General features: G+C 37.9%; 1 protein-coding gene and 1 pseudogene across 2 annotated transcripts; one reads left to right on the top strand and one right to left on the bottom strand.

The window, feature by feature from the left end:
• Positions 1-12,107: 12,107 nt before the first annotated feature.
• LOC147494554 (F-box protein At5g51380-like) lies at positions 12,108-16,942 on the top strand. Its single transcript, XM_086569001.1, is given in 5 exon segments — positions 12,108-12,699; positions 12,701-12,969; positions 12,972-13,260; positions 15,825-16,086; positions 16,287-16,942. Coding segments are annotated over 5 exon segments (1,386 nt in total). The 5' UTR covers positions 12,108-12,163; the 3' UTR covers positions 16,317-16,942.
• A 1,044-nt stretch (positions 16,943-17,986) lies between these two features.
• LOC147494553 (wall-associated receptor kinase-like 1 pseudogene) lies at positions 17,987-20,991 on the bottom strand (annotated as a pseudogene). Its single transcript, XR_015199530.1, has 3 exons — positions 20,215-20,991; positions 19,423-19,587; positions 17,987-19,041 (listed from the first exon to the last, which is right to left on the bottom strand). The product of XR_015199530.1 is annotated as a wall-associated receptor kinase-like 1 pseudogene (transcript).
• Positions 20,992-21,891: the final 900 nt, after the last annotated feature.

Here is a 21,891-nt window from a genome sequence, read left to right as displayed (position 1 = left end):
TTCGAGTTTTGAACTCACGAGTTCGCCAATCATAGCATATTCGGTGAACTGCCGAGTTTTGAACTTCAATAGATTCTCGGCCGAGTTCAAACTCTTTCGAGAGTTCGCGAACTCGTCGATTCTTCATGCCGCATTCGTCAGAGTTTTGAACTCGCCGCAGTTCGATGAACTCTATCGAAGTTTTGAACTCTTTTCGGAGTTTTGAACTCTGTCGAGTTCGTCATTGGAAATAGCATATTCGGTGAACTCGCCGAGTTTTGAACTCTGTCGTGATTCGGCCGAAGTTCAAAACTCTTCGAAAGTTCGGTGAACTCGCCGTATTCTTCATGCCGCCGATTCTCGTCAGAGTTTTGAACTCGCCGAACTTCGAACTCTATCGGAGTTTTGAACTTCTTTGAAGTTCAGTTTTGAACTCGCCGCATATTCGTCGCTAAGTAGCATATTCGTTGAACTCTGTCAAAGTTCGTGAACTCTCGCCAAAGTTTTGAACTCGGGTTCGTCGTTTCTTAACTCGCCGTATTTCTTCATGCCGTATTCGAGTTTTGAACTCTGTCGAGTTCCGTGAAGTATCATATTCGGTGAACTTTGATTTGCCGAAGTTTTGAACTCTGTCATATTCTTCATGCCGTGATTCTCGTAGAGTTCGGTGAACTAACATATTCGGTGAACTTTGTCGAAGTTTTGAACTCTATCGGAGTTCCGTGAACTAGCATATTCGTGAACTCGTTGGAGTTTTGAACTCGACAGAGTTCGAAAAGTAGCATATTTGGTTAACTCATCGAGTTTCGATGTTTAAGTTATTTACAATTGCTTATGTACATTGGGATTTTTGGTGATTTAAGTTATTTATATTTTTTAATTTTTTTGGATTTATAGAAATGGAGACAGACATCAATCAATATCGAAGAAGATTGGTTGGGTCTTCGCCTACTAAAGCCCCCGCTTCAAGGCACGCAAACATTAGTACTCCTTATATAGGAATGACTTTTACAAGTATTGACGAGGCAAAAGACTTATTACAAAGAGTATGGTCAACAAGAGGGATTTGAGACTCGTGTTCGGACGACTTCTAAGCAACAAAATCGGTGGATTTGGTTAGTGGTTGTTCTTGGTTTGCTCACGCGTGAAGGGGTTAAGACTCCTAAGAGATGAAGTCCGATCAAGAAATACATCAACTATCCGGGTGTGGTTGCCAAGCTAGAATTCAGTATTAAGAAAAGAATGCATGAAGAGATATATGAGGTCAGCGCTGCTCATAATGACCATAGTCACGGTCCGTGACCCCATCAAGAGAATTTGCATGAAAACTAACAAACATATGCCCCAGGCGGCCGGGCGTGCTTGACCGGAGATATTTAGTGATAACAGGTTTATCCGTTGGGAAAGTGGCATCCGTTTCCATGGAGGAAGTTGGGTTTACACGAAAGATTGTTGGAACCATTATTATGGTTTGACCGTAAAAAGATGCCTAAAGAAGGTGATGCAACTACCCGTCGCAATATTTTATCGCGGAGAAAGAGTCTTTGAGGATCCCGGTTCTATTACGCTTATTGATTTAGATGAAAATGGGACCGCGGTGAACTTTTTCTCGGGTTCATGGAGGTCTCGATGCCGGTATGAATATTTCGGAGATGTTGTGTCTTTTGATACCACATATCGTACCAATGCATATTCCATGCCTTTTGCCCTTTTACCGGAGTCAACCATCATTATCGGTCGTCGATTCAGTTTGGTTGCACATTGTTGCTTGATGAGGCGAAGATACATTCATATGGCTATTTAAGGCCCGGCTTGCGACCATGGGTGAGTCGTATACCAACCGCAATCATCATCGACGAGATAGAGCGATGATGGGCAGCCCATTGCCAAAGTGTTTCCCTAATACTGGCCATCGCTATCGCCTTTGGCATATTATGAGAAATTCCAAGAGAAGATGTCATTTACCAAATTTGAGACATTGGTAACCGAGTTGAAGAACACTATTTCTTTTTCAGATAGGATTGTTGATTTTGAGAGAAGATGGTGTACAATCATTGAGAAGTATGAGTTGTCCGAAAATCTTTGGTTGACAGAGATATATTCAACGCGGAGAAATGGGTTCCTTGTTATCTCGATGGCACCTTTTTTTGTCGGTATGCACACGACCGGGTCGGCTGAATCGATGAATGCTCATTATGACCGGTTTGTCAATTCGACGACTCACGCTTTTATGCAGTTTGTACATGGTAATGAACGAAGTCTTTGACTTTGCTTGCTAGGAAAGAAAGAGATTCGACACGCATCGAAAGCATAGTTCACTTGGATTGTGCCTTAACGATGCTTTCATCCTTATGCATGCCGCTAAGGTCTATAATGATCTCAATATTCAATAAATTTAAAGAGCAACTAGAAAAGGCAAAAGATGGAGTACAAAATTGATGGGGAACAAATTGACAGGTATGGAACCCGGTTACATGGTGAAATGGAGCCCATGTAATTCATCAGTTAAAGATCATTTTGAGATTTATTGTATATGAAAAATCACATCCTCATCTTGTAACTGTTTCTAGTAGCAAGACTATCAATAATAATCTTGATTTGTTGAAGATACTCATTCATATTTAAAGATCTTTTCTTTTAAATTTTAAGTAGTAACTTAGGTCTTCAGTTGACTAACATGTGCCCTTTGAAAATGGTCGCGTAATTTCTTTCCAAAGTTAGCCATAGTGCCTTGAAGTAAGGGTAGACCTACTACATATGGAAGTAATTCTTTTGATAGTGTTGCATTAAACCAAATCAACAACATCTTATCCATTTCATCCATGCAACATATTGTGGATTTATTATTTTTGTAAATGTACCATTACCATTGTCATGAGTAAGAAATTTAGAGGTGCGTTAGTCTGATCAATTAGACTATGAATACATGACATTGAATATGGTACCTCCCACATTCGCATACCACGGCTAATAACTTCATTATTGGGACTTAGTCTTCACATTAAGTGATCTAAGTGACCAATCCTAATTGAAACCTTAAATTGGTTACCGGGCCGGCTCACATGTCCAATTAGCCAACGGGCCCGACACATGTTAAGTTAGACATCTAGATGGCTCCTTGGTCTAGTTAAATCATTCGAATTAGGTCCACATATTGAGTTAACGGTCTTATCTAGTAAAGAGTAACATTGCTCTAAGAACTCTTTATTTTCTATTTCTATACATAGGACTCTTCACTTAATAAAGAACTATCTTTTTTGGAAACTTGATTCCGAAAACATATTTTGAATCGTGAAATCAACGTTAGATGCAGTCTCACTTTTTTCCTAACATCCTCCCTTGCATTCATTAGTGTATGGGGTAAATTCTTACCCAAACATTGAATATAGAAAAGAAAAAAAAAAAAAAAGATACCTCCACTAAAGATAGTTTTCTCTTTTGAGTTTGATAGGCACCATATTGGAAATGTTTAAGAAGGCATATGAAGGTGACTGTATGGTGGTAAGCCGCCATAGGTATATTCATACATTCATCATATTTAGAGGACTTGAAGCTTGATTTGGAATACTAAAAGCATCAAGAACAATGAAAACACGAAAGCAACTCCATTATTATGACCATTTGAAGAACTAGGAATACTTGAAAGAACCGTGAACACCATTGATAAGACCCTTTGAAGCATTAGGACTAACCGAAAAAGATCGAACCAACAACACCATTATTGATATAACCATTTGCGTATAACACCATGAAACCTATGATTTTGAACATGAAAGTTAAGATTTTGAGACAAGAAACCATTAACTCCTTTGAGTTTGATTGATCAAACCATTAACTGTTGATTTTGACTCACCAAAATCTTGAATAAAATATGAATCTTTTGGACTTTGAATCTGAGAAATTGAGTTGAGATTTCGGGACGATTGTTGAACCGAGATTTGAGCATCGTTAATAACGCTTTGTCTTTGGATTTTTAAGCATCAACAAATTGTGGTTATCGACTAGAATTTTAACATCATCGATTTGATTTCGGTAATAGCTTGTTGATTTTTAATCAATTTGTTGTGAAGGCACATTCACTTGATTTGTTCTTGCCATCGAATAACCCTAAAGATTTGATTTGAAGATTGATTGAGAAAAGAGAAATCACCTCAAAATTGATCGCCACCTAAAGAGAGGTTTTTTGGCTTTGATACCAAGATAAATGTGAAAATCTTACACATAATGAAAGAAATGAGGATTTGTTATTTGAATTGAAGTTAGTGTTCTCATCATTACATATTTATAGTTGTGTCTTTAATATATGACAAGTGATTAGTCTTTGTAACTAAATAACTAAAAACTAAAAACAGACCAAAACTAAATTGCAACAAGCATTCCTTGTTTCCGCATATCTGCCCTAAGGAGTTCAAGGCCCTACAGTCGCGGTGGTATAACATGGTTTGGGGAAGATTAGTTGTGCCTAAGCATTTCTTCATAGCATGGCGCTTGTTCTCGGTAATTTGCCTACACAGATAGATTAATAAGAAGACTCCATTCTTCAAAATCCGCTTAGCGACAATGCAAGAGAGAACTCCAAGCATCTATTTTGAGTGTCCTTTTAGTAAAGCTATTTGGAGGTGTGTTAAGCGCATATACGGCTATATCTGGAGAGAGAGAGAGAGAGAGAGAGAGAGAGAGAGAGAGAGAGAGAGAGAGAGAGAGAGAGAGGCGTACATCTCAAAATTGGCAAACATTAGTAATAGGCTTATTTATGACATGGGAATTTACTTGCAGGGCGGTTGTCGAAGTTAAGAATTAGGGAACTTTGAAGGTACTACTTGATAGAATTGGCATAAGCTCAGGTATGTTAATAAAGAGCAAGTACAATGTATATGGTGGAAACCGGGAAGTTGGAACCGCCAAACTAAATCCATGATGGTTACGTGTCAAAAATGGTAGTGGTATCATCGAGACTCGGGATGGCAGAACTTTGTCGGCATTGTTGGGGCAAGAAGTCCTCGCTCTCGTCCTTTATCAAGAATCGAGCGATATTGTCAAGCTTCCATAGGGGTGCCAAATATTGAAACTACTGAAAGTGGAAGTGGCTATCGATTCTTTGAGAGCTGCAAATATTCTATGCCATAAAGAAAGAGTACCTTGGTAGTGTGCCAACATTACTGGCTGCTATAGAACACCTCATTACGTCTTTTGTAAGTGTTAATGTAATCTATGTGTATCGCGGAAGCTAATAGAGCTACGGATCATCGGCTTTCTAGCATCGGATCATGATCTTCAGTATTTTGTACCTCCTCTAAGCTGAAACGCTTATGTCCATTGTTGAGGAGGACATAAATGGTACTATTTATATGAGATCTTAATGCGAGGTTGGGGTCTGCCATAACCAAAAATATATTCAAAAAAATTGCAACAAACTAAAAATTTGAGATGGCTACATTTTGACTGTTGACTTGACTAAAGCTTCTTGTCTTCTCAATTGAATACAATATATTTTGGAATTACAAAAAATACGGTGTTTTTTTACAAGTGAAGAACAAACACAAATTTGGGTTCTTTTGATTTAGATATCATTGTAACTGAAATGCGATGCGTAATAATGTAATACTATTTATATCATTTTTAAAAGTATTATATGAATTAGTTAGTTGTTGCCGTTACCAGCTTTAGTTTTGAAATATAATAAAGCTCCAAGTTAATTAGCAATAATATGCTTAGCATCCTTCAATATTTCTAAAAATAGTTGCTATTCACTTCTTCAGGGACAATAATATTCACTTCTTCAAACAACAAAAGTCAAAGTCACTTCAAGAAAAGTATCAAATGGGTAAAACCGTTAAAATCATTAGTAGTATATGGTATTTGGCTACTAAAACTTAAAGGTAATTAACTCCATGCTTATGTTTATCGAAGAAAAAAAAAATTACATTAACTAGTATTAACTCCCCAACCACTAGATGAGTCAATTAGGATCCCTCCCTAGATGGACATTATGGCCTCCCCCCAAATACACATAAAAAAAATCAAATTGGATTGACCGTGTTTTTTTCAGTGTATTTTGGAGAGGGGGGAGTGGGTGGGGTTTAATACTAGTTAACCCAAAAAAATAACCCCATGCTCACTAGCCATGTTCAAGTGTATAATCAACTTATTTAGTTGCATTACTTTGCATCGTGGGTCTGTTACGATGACTTTTTCTACCAGCCGATTATGAAGCCTCTATCAATGTTTAAGGCAGACTTTCTATAGAATATTGATTTGAGTTCATTAGTCATCATAGGGTGGTAGCTTAGTGTGGCACTAGTGATTTGGGAAGATGCTTACTGACAAATCATAGATGTTTCTGTTGGAGAAAACGATACCAATCGATCCCCACTAAGATAATTTGTACTTGGACAATCTACTACTCCAATAAAAAATCTAATATTTCACTACAACCAACAACCAGAATCCTAATCTATAGATATAACTATCACAAACAAACAATATAAATATAAAGCAAGTAAAATATACCCACAACACAAATATGTAACATGGTTTGACTAATGATGCCTACTTCTACAAGAGCTAATCCTTTTATAAATATGGAAAGGAAGATTACAATCACTCCTCCAAGTTTCTCACCTTACTAGATCACTCCTCTCCTTACAAATTTTTTTTCTCTTTGCAAGGATTTTCTCTCAATTTTGATTGCTCTCAAAATTGGATTTCTAAAACTTGGTTTTCCAAAACCTAACTTTTGTTTTTATACTAAACTTGTAATTTCGCGGTTACTGTAGAAATAGAAACCGACAAGTTTAGGCATGAGCACTCTCGGTAAGGCAAAATTGAGTCGCGGTGCTCTCTCTTATTTTCCTCAAACCTAAATTCTAGTAAAACACCTATCGTGAAAAAAAAACTAAGTCTTTTTTCATGGCAAAGGCGTGCCTTTAGCAAAGGCTAAAATTAAGTGTCGCTGCGCTCCGACTTCTCTGCACCCGAATAGTACATGTTCCTCCGGCTTCTTCTTCCTCATCCTCATATAAGGGATAACTCCACAATCTCCCCTCTGAGCGGTGAGGGGGACACCTCCATGCATTACCAAATCAACAAGAGGAGTGTGCTACCATTAAGGTAGACAACAAACATCAAACTTATCTTTCATTAAAACTTTGGTCATCATATCCGACCCATTTTGTGGGTATGGATCTTCTCAATTCACAAATGCTTGTCTTCAAGAATTTTTTCTAATCGATGATAGCAGCGTATATATATGTGCTTGGATCTAGAATGAAAACTCAAATTCTTGCTCAAATGGATGGCACTCTGACTGTCATATAGTACTACAAACTGTTTCTGCTTTATCCCTAGTTCATCGAAGAACCTCTTCATCCATAGCATCTCTTTGCAACACTCAGTGGCTACAATATACTCGCTACGTAGTATAGAGGGCAACACACTTTTGCAACTTAGATTGCCAAGAAACTACTCCCCCTACAAAAGTAAACATATAACCGAAGGTGGACTTCATAAAGTCAATATCACCTGCCATGTCTGCATCAGTGTAGCCTTCAAGCAAGGTTTTACTTCCACCAAAACACAAACATGCTTTGGAAGTGCCCTTGAGGATATCTCAATATCCACTTAACACCTTCCCAATGCTCTTTTTTCCGGATTTGACAAAAATGGCTTACAACACCAATGGCGAAAGCAATATCTGACACACCATTAAATACATCAAGGCGCCCTTGGCGCATATGCATAAGGAATCTTTTCCATTTGACTCTGCTCATGCTCACCCTTTGGATACATATCTTTGGTCATGCGGATTTGGCCACCAAGCGGATAAGCATTTGGTTTTCTTTGATCTATGTTGAATCTCTTCAACACGCTTTCAATGTAGCTTTCGAGAAAGCCCACAACTTCCCACTCTTTTCATCACGCGGTGATCGCATACCAAATATCTGCTTTGCTTGACCTAAATCCTTTATCTCAAAAAGACTTACTCAAGTCTTTCTTCAGCTTGGATATCTTGTTGATGTTACGCCAACTATTAACATATCATCTACATACAACAAAGAGCACTATGAAATCCCTATCCGAAATTTCAACAAACACACAATGATGATGAAATGGACTTCATGTAGCCATGCTTCACCATAAAGGAATCAAACTTTATGTACCACTGTCTCAGTGCTTGCTTTAACCCATACAAACTCTTTATCAGCTTGCATACTAGGTGATCCTTGCCTTTGACCTCAAACCCCTCTGGCTGGTCTATGTAGACATCTTCTTCAAGGTCTCCATGAAGAAAAGTTGTCTTGATATCTAGTTGTTCAACCTTTAGGTTCATACTTGCGGTCAGACCCAATACCACCCTGATAGAAGTCATCTTAACTACAAGAGAGAAAATTTCATCAAAGTCAATACCTTTCCTTTGATCGAGTCCCTTCACAACAAAGCGAGCTTTGTGCCTTGGATGTGGATTATTCTCCTTATGTTTAACTTTGAAGATCCACTTATTTTTTAGAACTTTTCTTCTTTTTGGTTTCTCAACTAAGTCATAAGTGTGATTTTTATGCAAAGAATCCATCTCATCATGCATGGCCTTCAACCACTTTTCCTTGTCTATACCTTCAAAAGCCTCTTGATAGTACATAGGTTCTCCACCATCAGATAGTAAAATATACGTATAAGGTGGATGCTTGGTTGAAGCTTGTCTCTCTCTGTCATACCTCCTTGCCCTATAATCTTCTTGTGCCTCGGAGGATGCACTTCGCTTACTCGGTGGTGGTTCATACACTTTATCTGCATCTTCTATATCAATAGGTTCTATCTCATCGCGGAGCTTCAAACCCATGGTTCTCTACATTCTCAATACCGACGACGTTCCATAGTAGGAACTTATGGTTACGAATCAACAAGATCATTAGTAAAAGCTTCTAGCTTCTCACCATTCTCAAAGTCTCGCTATGGTTTGGTCTTCTAAAAAACACAATATCTTGACTTCGGATTACCTTCTTATTAATCGGATCATAAAATTTGTAGCCAAACTTCTCATCCCTATAACTCGGAAAAATGCATTGATTAGCTTTGTCATCAAGCTTGGATATCTCATCCTTTGGAATATGAACAAATGCACTACACCCAAAGACCACCAAGTATCCATAATCAACATCTCTCTGCGACCATACTCTGCGGATAATCAATATTTAGAGGATTGAAGGCGATAGGTTGATCACATATATATTTAGTGTGTATTTCTTCTACCCGGTAACTTCTAGGTAACTTAGAGTGAGACAACATGCATCTCATCCCTCTCTACAATGGTCCGATTCATCCTCTCAAATTTATACCATTATGTCATGGAGTCTTGGGAACGGATGCATGTTTTAATCCCATGACTCTTTGCAATACTCTTCAAATGGCCCAATGTAGTCACCCCCATTATCTTAGCGAATACACTTCAAAGGCTTCTCTGTCTCTCTTTCCACCATGCTATGGAAAGTCTTAAACACGCAAAGTATTTCATCCTTGGTCCTCAGACTATATGCCCATATCTTTCTTGACGCACCATCAATGAAAATCAAGAAGTACAAAGTTCCCCCGTAGGACTTTACTTTCATAGGACCATATAAGTCTGTGTGTACTAGCTCAAGGACATTGTCCTTTCTGTGAGAGGAGAATCTTTAGAAAGACACCCTGTGTTGCTTTTCTACCAAATAATGAGTACATTTATTTAAATGCCTACCTTTGATGTTTGGCAAGGCCTTTTACTTGGCAAGAACTTCCATGCCTTTTTCTCCCATATGACACAGTCTCTTATGTCATAGTTCGAAATAAGCTTCTTCTTGTGCCGCATTTAACTCTGTTTTACACAAACTAGCATGTGTCTTGTAAAACAAGCAAGTTTTCTTAAGCTTTGGCTACTCTGATGGAACCTCGCTTAGTTTTTTATACTCTGTTACCAAACGAGTTTTAAAAGCCATCATTCTAACTTCCCAGAGGAAATTAGGCTTAGCAGAATGTTAAGGACATGTCTTATATCCTTGAGTGTCAAGGTATAGCCGACATTGGTTTCTACATGAACATCCCTAATGCCTAATACTTTGAGACTCCATTGTTGCCCATCTTTACCCTCACCAAAATCACTTGATTTGTAGGTAGTGAAGAAACTCTTACGGGGTGTGGCGTGGTAAGAAGCACAGTATCTACCACCCGCTCGTACCCGGCATGAAATGCTCAAGCATAACTTCGTCATAGTCGACACAATTCCTTTTCACCTTTCGGAAGCAATGTGCGTGTAGGCGTCTTTCTTTGGTGGTGCTTTCTTTCAACTTTAACTTGTCTTCATATGCGGTACTAGTCTTCTCATCCCTCTTCAATTCTATGCATTCATACATGAAGTGACCATGGATACCAAAATGATTACACGACAAGTCTTTCTTAGGAGGTCGCTCACGCTCCTAGATTTTCTTTTGTCATCACCTCTAGAATGAGATGGTTTTCTGCTTTTGCCTCTCTCTTGCTTTTCTATAACAAGAATCTCTGAGTGACAGGAGCTATTATGTGCGTCCTTTCTTGTCTTCTTATAGAGGTCTTCTAAAGTCTTCCATAGGTTGAAAGCAGTGGTCTCTTGGGATACAAGGTGGATTATATTGTTTTCAATCTGTTATCTAATACACCTAATAGCTTTTTCATCAAGTCCACTCAGCCGCGGCAATTGCGTCTGGTTTTACTCTTCCATTCTCTATGGGTTGTGTCAAGTCCTTGCAATAGAGCAAGTCTTCTATCCTGGCTTTCCGAATAGTGTAGTTACCTCTATTTAGACTAGTCATGCGAGTGTTTACAGAATAGTCCATTTTTATAAGCTATTTTAACTCAAACATTCTCTCGGGGAATTTTATCAAACACCTTAGAACAAAATTTGGATAACAACCTAAATTAATCTAACTGGCTCGATACCACTTGTTGGGAAAGCGATACCAATCAATCCCCACTAAAATAACTTGTACTTGGACAATCTATTACTCAATAAAAAATCTATTATTTCACTACAACAACCAACAACAACAAATCCTAATTTATGGATATAACTATCACAAACAAGTAATAGAAATATAAAAAAGTAAAACATACCACAACACAAAGATGTAGCGTGGTTTGGCTAATGATGTCTACTTTCACACAAGAGCTAATCCTTTTATAAGTATGGGAAGAAAGATTACAATCACTCCTCTAAAATCTATCCACCTTACTTAGATCACTCCTCTCCTCGCTACAAGTTTTTCTCTTTTAAGGGTTTTCTCAATTTTGATTGCTCTCAAAATTGGATTTCTAAGACTTGGTTTTCAAAAACCTAAGTTCTGTTTTTATATTAAACTTGCAATTTCGCGTTTACTGTAGAAATAGAAACTGACAAGTTTAGGCATGAGCGGTGGCGTTTCGTAAAGGCAAAATCGGTAGCGTGAAGCGTCTCTCTTATTTTCCTCAAACCCAAATTCCATTAAAACACCAATCGTGGAAAAACTAAGTCCTTTTTCATGGTAAGAACGTGGGCGTGCCTTGAGCAAGGCTAAGTCGGCGTCTTGTCTCCGACTTCTTTAAAACTTTAAACTACATATTCTTCTCCAGCTTCTTCTTCATTCTCATGTGAGGGATAATTTCAAGAGTTTCATGTTTGAGAATATGTTTATTTGGGAATCAGGGTTAATTCTTAATATCTAATGACGTGATAAAGCCCATACCCCTAAATAAAGCTCAACGTGAAGGAAATAATGATTGATGTGTACGTGACAGACGCCATTACCAGCAAACATAAAGGACACCAAGTCATCATGGGGACTTGGGGATGGGGTACTCAATTGGCGCGCTAGAGTCAAAACTTTCATTAGAATTTCGCACCTAGAAAGTTTGAATTACAAACGGCTCTCTCACACTTTTCTTTCAGATTTGGAAAAATATTCAAATTAGCAAATGATCCCATCATCATAAATTAGAATGTACGTGACACAAGAAATGATATTCTGGATTCAAAAGTCAATTAAAATACAAGTTTCGGTTCAGGATTATATTGAATCTTAATCTCCAAATCTAAAATGATTAGTCCATTATTATAGCATAGAGAAAACAAAATTGAAAGCCAAGGGCATTTCCGTAAAATCAAGCCCCACCCTCCACAAACAACAAAAACTTGATAGAAGAAAAAATGGCAAGTTGGGCCGACTTATGGTTGAAAGAAAAAGCATTAAAACATGTAGTTTTCAAGATGCAGCTCGATAAGAACAGACACCAACAAAAAGAAGAAGAAATGAGTAAACCGAGTGATTTCTCATTATTATCAGATACACTCGCCCTACAAATCCTTATCAAACTCCCACAGCAAAACCCTAACTCATTAGTTTGTAAAAAATGGATGTGTCTATTAGGCCAATTAGTAACTAGTATTAAATTACTAGATTGGAATTTTCTTGAATCAGGTAGACTCGTCTCACGCTTTCCTAATTTAACTCACATTGATCTTGCTAGTGCTTGTATTGATTCTACTAAAAACTCACCTATTTTATTGACCCATCGTTTAATTTCTATTCATCTTGATTCTGAATTTATTGTTGGGAATAAGTTTGTTTGCGACGACAATTTATTAAGTTTGGAGAAAATCGATAGAGGGTTGAGAGTTTTAGCTAGAGGCTGTCCTAGTTTGAGGAAGTTAGTATTGATTTCCGCGAGTGAGGACGGCTTGTCTTGTGTCGGAAGAATGCCCCACGTTACAAGAATTGGAGTTACATGATTGTACGGATTTTGCGTTGAAAGGGATTGTGGAGTGTAAGAATTTGCAGATATTGAAGTTGGTTGGATGTGTGGGCCGGGTTTTATGGTTGGTCATATCGGATATTGGGTTGACTATATTAGCTAATGGGTGTAAGCGTTTGGTGAAGATTGAGTTGAGTGGTTGTGAAGGGAGTTATGATGGGATTAGAGCGATTGGGCAGTGTTGCGATATGTTGGAAGAGATTACGTTTTTGATCATAGGATGGATGCCGGGTGGATTGCTGCTTTGTCGTTTTGTGGGAATTTGAAGACTTTGAGGCTTATTTCTTGTAAGAAAGTTGATCCTAGTCCCGGACCGATTGAGCATTTAGGGTCTTGTCCGACACTTGAAACATTGCATTTGCAGCGGTGTCAGATAAGGGATAAAGAGAGTGCCAATGCTTTGTTTCTGGTTTGCATTGCTGTTCGGGATGTTGTTATTCAGGACTGTTGGGGAATGCATAATGAGATGTTCGCCTTTGCAAGTATTTGCAGGTATCTTTGTTTTTTCCCTTTGTTTATTTTCGATTGTTTCTTTGTGCTGCTTTGCTGCTTTTATAATTCCTTTTAGAAGAGAGAGTTGGATGTTAAATTAGAAATAATGGAGTGACCTATTCAAACCAGTGCGTGTGATTTTTTGAGTCATTCTCATATCTATGACTTCTGCAGCTGTGATATGCATTGATTAATATCATTTGCTCACTTATTTCCAACATACCATTATTTGTATTTCTTTCTGAACCCTAAAGTTATATGTAATCAAGAAACAAAAGTAAAAATTATTAGAAGAAATCAAGAAGACTAGTAAATAGGAAGTAAGGAACTAAAGAGGATAGACTGCAGAAAAACCCCACATTGGTACATCCCAAAAGAACAAGGTCATTTCCATATTAGTGTAAATTGAGTGTGTAGGATACTAGGATGTCAACTAAAAGAAAAAATGGAATGATTGTATTGACATCATACCATGTAATTCTCTACTTTCCTAGTCATCGTCAGTATTTATGGCTATTAGAACTCTGATATGCATTCAGTAATAGTGGTCATTCATTTCATTTTTTTTTTTTCCAACATAGTATCATCTATTTTCCTTTTTGCATTGTAAAACCAGATATGTACAAGAAACTAAAGTACAAATTTAAGAAATCAAGAGGACATAGTAAAGAAAAAGGGAAAGGAAGATAAACGAGGATAGACTGAAGAGAAAAGTATACTGCTGGGACATTAGTCCACGGCCACATCTGAGTAAAATCCTGAATAATTGGTATGTTTTAGACTCTTAGTGTCATGTAGCTGTATGTTGCAATCGTCACCTGTTTGTTTCCTTTGTACTTTTTACCTGTATATAGGATTATAATGAAACGTCTTGTTCATCCAAAAAAAAAAAAAAAATCTCAGGTGTCATTGCATTATTTGCACACTTCAATGTCACTTACTCAGTTCTCATACACCTTGTGACGATCCATTTGACTATGATGTAGTGGTTCTGAAACGATCAAAGTCCAAAGCGTCAGTTATTGCCTCAATACTCATTTCTCTGCTGCCACCTTCAGACATTTAAGTAATACCTTATGAGCCATCTTTGAGGATCTGGAACTGGTTAACGGTCTTGGGGTTAAAATCTACCCAATTTGGTCAAGTTATTTCTAAATTTGACTCTTAGTAAAACTTCGTCTAGAACCTTACTAAATTGAGCATAGGTATCATGTCCTACATCACTCACTCGTGCTTATAAATAATATTTTGTGCATAGGGATCTATCCTTGAAGGTTCTGGGGACCTCTGCCATTGTTCTTGTGCCATTTTGGTTCGAACGATTTTATCTCCATGGTCTACGCGATCAAATCATATTGTTGTGCCATTGTTATATTAGTTAGATCATCGGGATGTTTTAGGAATGCTACTTAAATTCCAGTTTTTATTATTGAATTTGTCCCAGTACTAGTCTCCAAATTTCGGGTTTCATTTGTGGCATAATGGTAGAAATGATTCTCTTAGGCAGTACCAGACACAGAAAACCCCTTACTTTGGCTGGACAGGTAAAAAGGAATGGTGAAAACAACTGAAAGTGCAATAGGCGCAGTATGGTGATGGATCCCATTGCCACAATAACAGAAACAACAACAAACGTGAAATCTGCTCACCACTAGATTCCTGTACATGCATATTCTGAGTATTATCTCTTCAGAAAATGTGCAAAACTTCTAGGGTAAGCTCTTCTATCTGATGTAGAACATCATACCCATGATGATCTTGAGCTAGGAAATAGAAGTGACTACTCTCTTTTTGAAATTTCTTCTTATCGCCCTATATAGGTATGATTTGCACCTACTTGAGAGCTCCCTTAGCCTCATGCATATTCTGGGGACTGTCTTCCCAAAAGTGAAAAGGGTAACCCCCTTCCATCTTATTCTGTTGCTAATTGAAAGTTCCTACATCCACATGCATTTTGTTTCAAGGTCCTTTAATTGCCCTCCACCCATTGCACCCACTACCTATACAACAATAAGAGGGATCAGTTTCTAGAAACATGTCTGAGCTTGAGAGCTAGCTGATCTCACTTTGTCAAAAATAGTCGAAGATGTTGTTGGAGGGAAAGAAAAACACGTTACAAGGCGCATATGGCATTTCAGTAAAGTATGCTTGATTGGATTGGCTGTTAATACTCCACGAGGAGCAATAACGCAAAGCCAAGATTTTTCTTCTACTGAACAGTTTTGTGCACAGAAATTTACATTTGGAAATTTGTATTATATCGTCGACCATTATTCCCTTATGATTCCTCTACATAAAACAGTTTTGAGCTCATATAACCTAACTCTTTCATTATAACCCAACTCTTTCATTATAATTTCATCATTTTTTTTAAGGTAATGGTCGTTAAAATTCCTCTTGATTAAGTATCTTACATGTGCCTATGATTATTGGGATTTTGTGATATAAGCAACGAAAGTCCAGGAATTGTCTAACCTGCTGCTAAAACCTTTGATTCATAATGAATGCCTGGTTTAATCTAGTCCCTTATAGTTTGGTATTTGATTTAAATCTTTACTTCTCAGGAGGGTCAAATTTCTATCTTTGGAAGGTTGTTCATTGCTAACAACGGATTGTCTGGAATCAGTAGTTCTTTCTTGGGTGGAGCTTCAACAGCTTAAAGTAGTCTCATGTAACAATATAAAAGACAGCGAAGTTACTCCTGCAATGTCAACTTTGTTCTCCGCTCTTAAAGAGTTGAAATGGCGACCAGACACAAGATCTCTTCTTTCATCTGATCTTGCAGGAACTGGAATTGGCAAGAAAGGTGGTAGATTTTTTAAAAAGGTATGAGGATCTAAACAACCTGTTTCCACCAGATGATGAAAATATGCCCCTTCATTTACTTTCTACTGTTTCTGCGAAAAGTTCTTGCAGTGACACCATGTTAAAAACGTCTTGATGCATCCTACATTTTACTTTCTTAGATGTTTTATATTGTGGTTACTAGTGGATGACCTACTTCTTTGTGTTTTTTTCCCTTACAGAGCAGAGGCAAAGCAAGCCAGTCATTTTAAACATGTGAACTTGCTTCCCTTGATGGTAGACTTCAAGTGACTTGTTAGTCTGAATGCCAGCACGATCCAGCTTAAGTTTCTTCACTATGTATTAGTTTTGTCGCATTACTATTTCTCTTACATTCAGGGTAGATGTTACAAGGTTAGGAATGCTAATCCCTTTTCTGCTGAATAGTACCAAGCTATTGCCAGGACTTTTAATTCTTGACTAGCTTGTTGTTTCATTTCTTTGTCTTGCATGGCTACATACATTATAACATCTTGGATATGTATCATAGGAAAGTGTACAGAGATACTTTTCATACTTTGAGCAATGACATGGACCAGTCTGCTTTCTGCTGTGCTTTTAGACAAACTTACTGCATACTGAGCAGTTGAAAGCTCCATTTCTTCAGATGCAAATGCCACTGCCTGATCTGATAGATTGGTTTGTTATTTGTTCGTCCAATATTATGTAATGTAGTATATGCGAACTCTAGCCTAGGCTTGGCTGATTTGCTAAAAGTTTTGACTGGATGCACCAAGATGTGTAATTTGAAGTAGGGCGGATCAGAAATTTGTTTTATTTTCTTGCAGAATAATGATTTTGTTTTCTTAAGGAAATTCTTTCATTGTGGATTGCTTCTTTTCCTTGTCTTTTGTTTATGTGAATGTTTGTGCTTGTGATGTCCTGATTAAGTTTCGAAAGTATTTATTTTTTGCTCCACAACTGTGGGTTTGTCTCTGATTTTGCCATGAAATAGATTTCAGAACGGATTTTAGAGTTCTTCTAGTTGATTTTTGAATTAATGTATTCTTTCTTTTTGTGCTCTAGTTCTGAAATAAATTGTTATGTTAGTTCATGGTTCATCAACCTGGTGCATTGGAGGTAGGAGTACATCACAAATGTCATACTTTCATGTTGAGCATGTGTGTAATTTTTAAATCTGGGGTAGGTGGTTGGAACTGATTTTGAGGTGGTGGTGGAAGAGACGAGGAAGAATATGAATAAGAAGTTTGTTATTAGGATGGAGGTGGTGCATCTATTGCCAGTTAGATCTTACGGAAAAGAAAGGGTGAACTAGTATTACCCCCCACTAGATGAGCCAATTAGGATTTCCCCCCACTAGATGGGAAATTAGGGTCTTCCCCCTAAATACACACAAAAAAAATTTGGTCAACCTATTTTGACTTTTTTTTGTGTGTATTTAGGGGGGAGACCCTAATTTCCCATCTAGTGGGGGGGAAATCCTAATTGGCTCATCTAGTGGGGGGTAATACTAATTAACCCGAAAAGAAAAGGCATTTCAGTATATCAGCAATGCCAAATGGGTTAGCAATTCAAATAAAAATTATTCAGTATTAAGCTTCCAAACACCACTAGATTTTGTCTACAACAAAATTGGCTTCAGAAAAAGCATCTTCAACCGGGAACAGTGTGTTGCAGACTAGCAGATAATAGTGGGAGTAAACTTCTCAAAGAGGCAAAACTAGCGTGAACATAACTCACCACAATGAGTCAATGATGATCACGATGTGTTTGGTGTTTGTCACTTGTCATGGCAAGTAGTGAAACAGATGACAAAAAAGCTGAAACCCTTCTTGTAAGGCCCCCTATCATTGGATGACATAGCGAACCTACCATGATTACTTTGTTATTTCTCTTCACTCGAAGTTGAATGTCCACCTAATCAGTGTTCAGTTTGCTGACAGTTTTTTGAAATGCATGGTACCTCTGTAACACTTCGCAATCCCTCAAGTTCGCTTGCTACTTCTTTCATTGTTGGCCTCTTTTTTTTTTCCAGTTGGTTTTAGACATTTTTTTTGCAAGTTTGGCTACAGGTAAAATCTCTTCTTCCCTTGCCCCTGTCGATATCACAGTATCTAGAATTTGAAACAGACTGTTTTCTTTTACTGATGTTATGAAATGCATGGCAAGGCTTTGGACTCCAGTTGTTGTAGAGAAAACTGGCTTCTCTCCTGTTAGTATCTCAGCAAGAAGTACACCAAAACCGTAGACATCACTTTTCTCCGTGAATTGGCCAGAACGAAAATACTCGGGATCCAAATATCCAAATGTCCCTTGCACAGCCGTTGTTAGATGAGTTTTTTCAGATGGTACAGACCTTGAAATTCCAAAATCACAGTTTAGCTCTAAAGTTTTCATCCAAAAGTATGTTAGAAGACTTTATATCTCTGAAAGATTGGCACAGAAGCGGCACAGTGTAAATAGGCGATTGCTCCTACAATTTCTATGGAAATTCTTAAGCGAGTGTCCCAAAAGAGAGTAGGCTTGTGATCATCATCATTGTCATAATCACCATGCAGATGGTTAGAGAGCGTTCCACTGGATATAAATTCGTAAACCAACAGAGGAACTTCGGTTTCTAGACAGGACCCAAAAAGTTTTACTATATTCCTATGATTTATCTAAGACAGAATAACCAATTCGTTGATGAATTGTTCTATTTGGCTTTCATCCACTATTTTCGATTTCTTGACCGTCACTATTTTACCATTTGGTAGCATTCCCTTGTAAACTGTAGCAAAACCTCCTTCACCAAGAATCCGACTCGCATTGAAGTTGTCTGTTGCTCTCTCAAGTTCTCCTCTGTCATATATTTTTGCCTTTTTCTACATTGTAGTCTCCTGAAGAGATTTCTTGTTTCAGCAACAAACCTCCACTTCTCTTGAAAAACATCTCTTTGATTTTCATGCGCTTTATTTTCATTAGTATCTTGTACACCTAGAAACCAAATGCAAGTAAAACAATTAGAGCTATGCCTACTCCAATACCTGCGTGATTCAAAAGGAAATGGTTGTTATTATTGTGCTGTCCAATCTTGTTTAACGGGAGTATATCATGCCCTATTGAGTATGGACACCAAGATATAGTCCCGGCCAGCACCCTAACGTGTATTCTGATGCATCAACTATCAGTTTTAAAACCCTCCGCCCAGCAGAAGGGTCTCTATCTTAAACTTAACCATTGTATGTCCAGGAATTTAATTAGAAACATTACTGTTCTGTTTGCTAACCAAAAACAAAATAAAAATAGAAAATATATGCTCTTGTAAAAGATGAATCACTGTCAATGGATTTATGTTGGAGGAAAGGATCAAGTCACCTATTAGGACCACTTTAGTCTGGATAATTCCAGGTGTGCAACCCGATCCATCTCTTTTGCCATCACCATGGTGCCCAGATGGACATGTACAGTAATAATCCCCATGTGTGTTGAAGCATTAGGCTTTGCTCATGCACTTGTTTGGACCCTCGCACTCGTTAATATCTGCTAATCAGAACATCACAAACACAGATTATTACAGAACTAAATATTACCAAGCAAAACCGCCCAGCCACAGAACACACACTACACTGCACTGTAATACGGAAATTTCTCCGTCATTTTCATTGTTTGATAACATACGAATTCCAACTTACCTTTGAAAAAGGAGACCTTCCAACTCAAAAAGGATATATATATGAAAAAGACTACTTCACAACTACGAAATCAAAGTTTAAAAGTAGAGTCGAACTCTTGGAAGTTATGCAAAGGGAACAAAGTTCAATTCAAAAGCAGTTTTGTGACATTCTTTGAAAGTTGAAATGATACATCAAGTTCTTGTCTCAGAAATTGGATGAGGAGCAAGACGAGTTGAAGAAAAACGTGTAGGTCAAGGTCTGGGTTGTACCTCAGAAGTTGGATGAGCTGAAGAGGAAGGTGAGTTGAAGAAAACACCCGTAGGTCAGCTCTGGATTGGAGTAAAATGTCATATTAGGACTGTTAACGCAACTAGTAGTACTCACGTTAGTCACATCTCACTGCCGGAAGGATGATTATAATTAAGTTATTCAGAGAGGAATTTGTTTTGTTCTCCTAGCAATATAGGAGGATGAGATCAAGTTATAATCATACCTTCGCAACCATGAGGCAAATATGGATTCCCTTGATAACCTTCTACGCAACGACAACGAAGTCCTGGGCCGTTGATTGAGTCACTACATTGGCTGTGATTCCCTCATCTAAAATTACTTCCGTCACTTCTTTGTGCCTCTTTGCATGTTTGTTCCCCTATAGCCCAATTTAGTGAAACAGGTGCTTGAACATTGTTTAGTATTGTACTGTTTTCATCTGGTAAATCATAGGAGAAACCATCGACAGCCACGAGCGCTATGTACGGTTCATCATAATTGGAACTTTTGAACGATCTGTTGTTGTGTGTGTTGATACTCTCTAGCCATATATGGAATGCTTTGAGATAGATGTGAAACGCACTGACTCCACATATGGACACACACCCAGTCATGTTTATCTCGATGTTGGAATTAGAGATATAAGAAACGACGTCACTGCCCAAGGCCAATTTTTTGTTGTCTGTGCTGGAGAAGGTGAACGGGCTTCCAGTAAGATTTAACCATTTTATTGACTCCAGTTGAAGGCAGGGTCCTGCCATAGCACCTTAACTTTATTTAAAGATAGTTCAGCGACCTCAACACCGTTTGCTCCCAAAAACGGACGAAAAGTAGTATTATCATCGAACATGCTGCTGCGATTTTGGCAGAGGATCTCAAATCCCTTGTCAACATAGCATCCCTCCCCTAGGCCAAAAGGGTAGGGAATGGTAAAGTTCCCACAGTATGATTGGCAACCAGGCAATGCTTGCTTCTGTACGTGTGCATAAGTCAATGGCACCCCTATCCATACAAGTAAAACATTTAGCAACCTTGGTCTTAAAAGAACCATCTCCTCCCTCAAATGGCCATACAGATAGGTAGGTGTACAGAAGAGTTGGAAGAAATATATGTGACTCAGGAATAAGGCTATGCCTTTCTCTTTCAGTGGCAAAACTGAGTGTTGGTGTCTTTATAAAGGACGTCCAACACCAGAATCAATCCTTCACCAAAGCAACTTTGGAAAAGTTAAGTCAAAGTGCCGTAATTAACATTCATAATCTACACTTTAGAGGATTTACAGCTATCGTGATCGTATTTGTCTTCCTTGTCATTACAAAATAAAAGTAACAGAAAACTTTTTGACAATGTAGAGGACGATATAGACACTGTTCTGTTTTTTTCTCCTCTCTGTGAACAATTATCAACTATTGTAAGAGAGGATGCTAAAGGACACAGCTATCATGGGTTAAAATGAATGTTGGTTAGGGGTCAGCCATAACCCCAGCTTAATTTTTTTTTCAAATAAAAATATGACTATGAAACCAATTTTTAGTAAAAAAAATGAACATAGAAGACTATGGAAGTGGATTTCATTATCGCCACCAGCTTCATGTTGGCTGCTTTTGGAACAGTTGAAAATTGTTCATTTCATTTTATGTGTTTTCTGGTACAGTGATGAATGATTGCTTTCGTTAATGGGCAGAAGAGAGAAGAGACTACTACTATCTTATAACTCAAATAGAACATCTGCCAACAATTGCTCAATTTCTTGTTTATTTGTATCTCTTTGGCCGCGCATGGAAGCCAGTAGCCAATTATTTGAATACAATTCAAGGATTTGGAAGGCGGTTTCATACTTTCATCACTAAAATCCCTGCCCGAGAAGATGCAAAAACAGAGACATTTACACTTTCATTGT

The sequence above is a fragment of the Coptis chinensis genome, chromosome 6 (assembly GCF_015680905.1).
Source record: "Coptis chinensis isolate HL-2020 chromosome 6, ASM1568090v1, whole genome shotgun sequence".
Classification (NCBI taxonomy): Eukaryota; Viridiplantae; Streptophyta; class Magnoliopsida; order Ranunculales; family Ranunculaceae; genus Coptis; species Coptis chinensis.
This window is presented reverse-complemented; position numbering and strand designations above follow the sequence as displayed.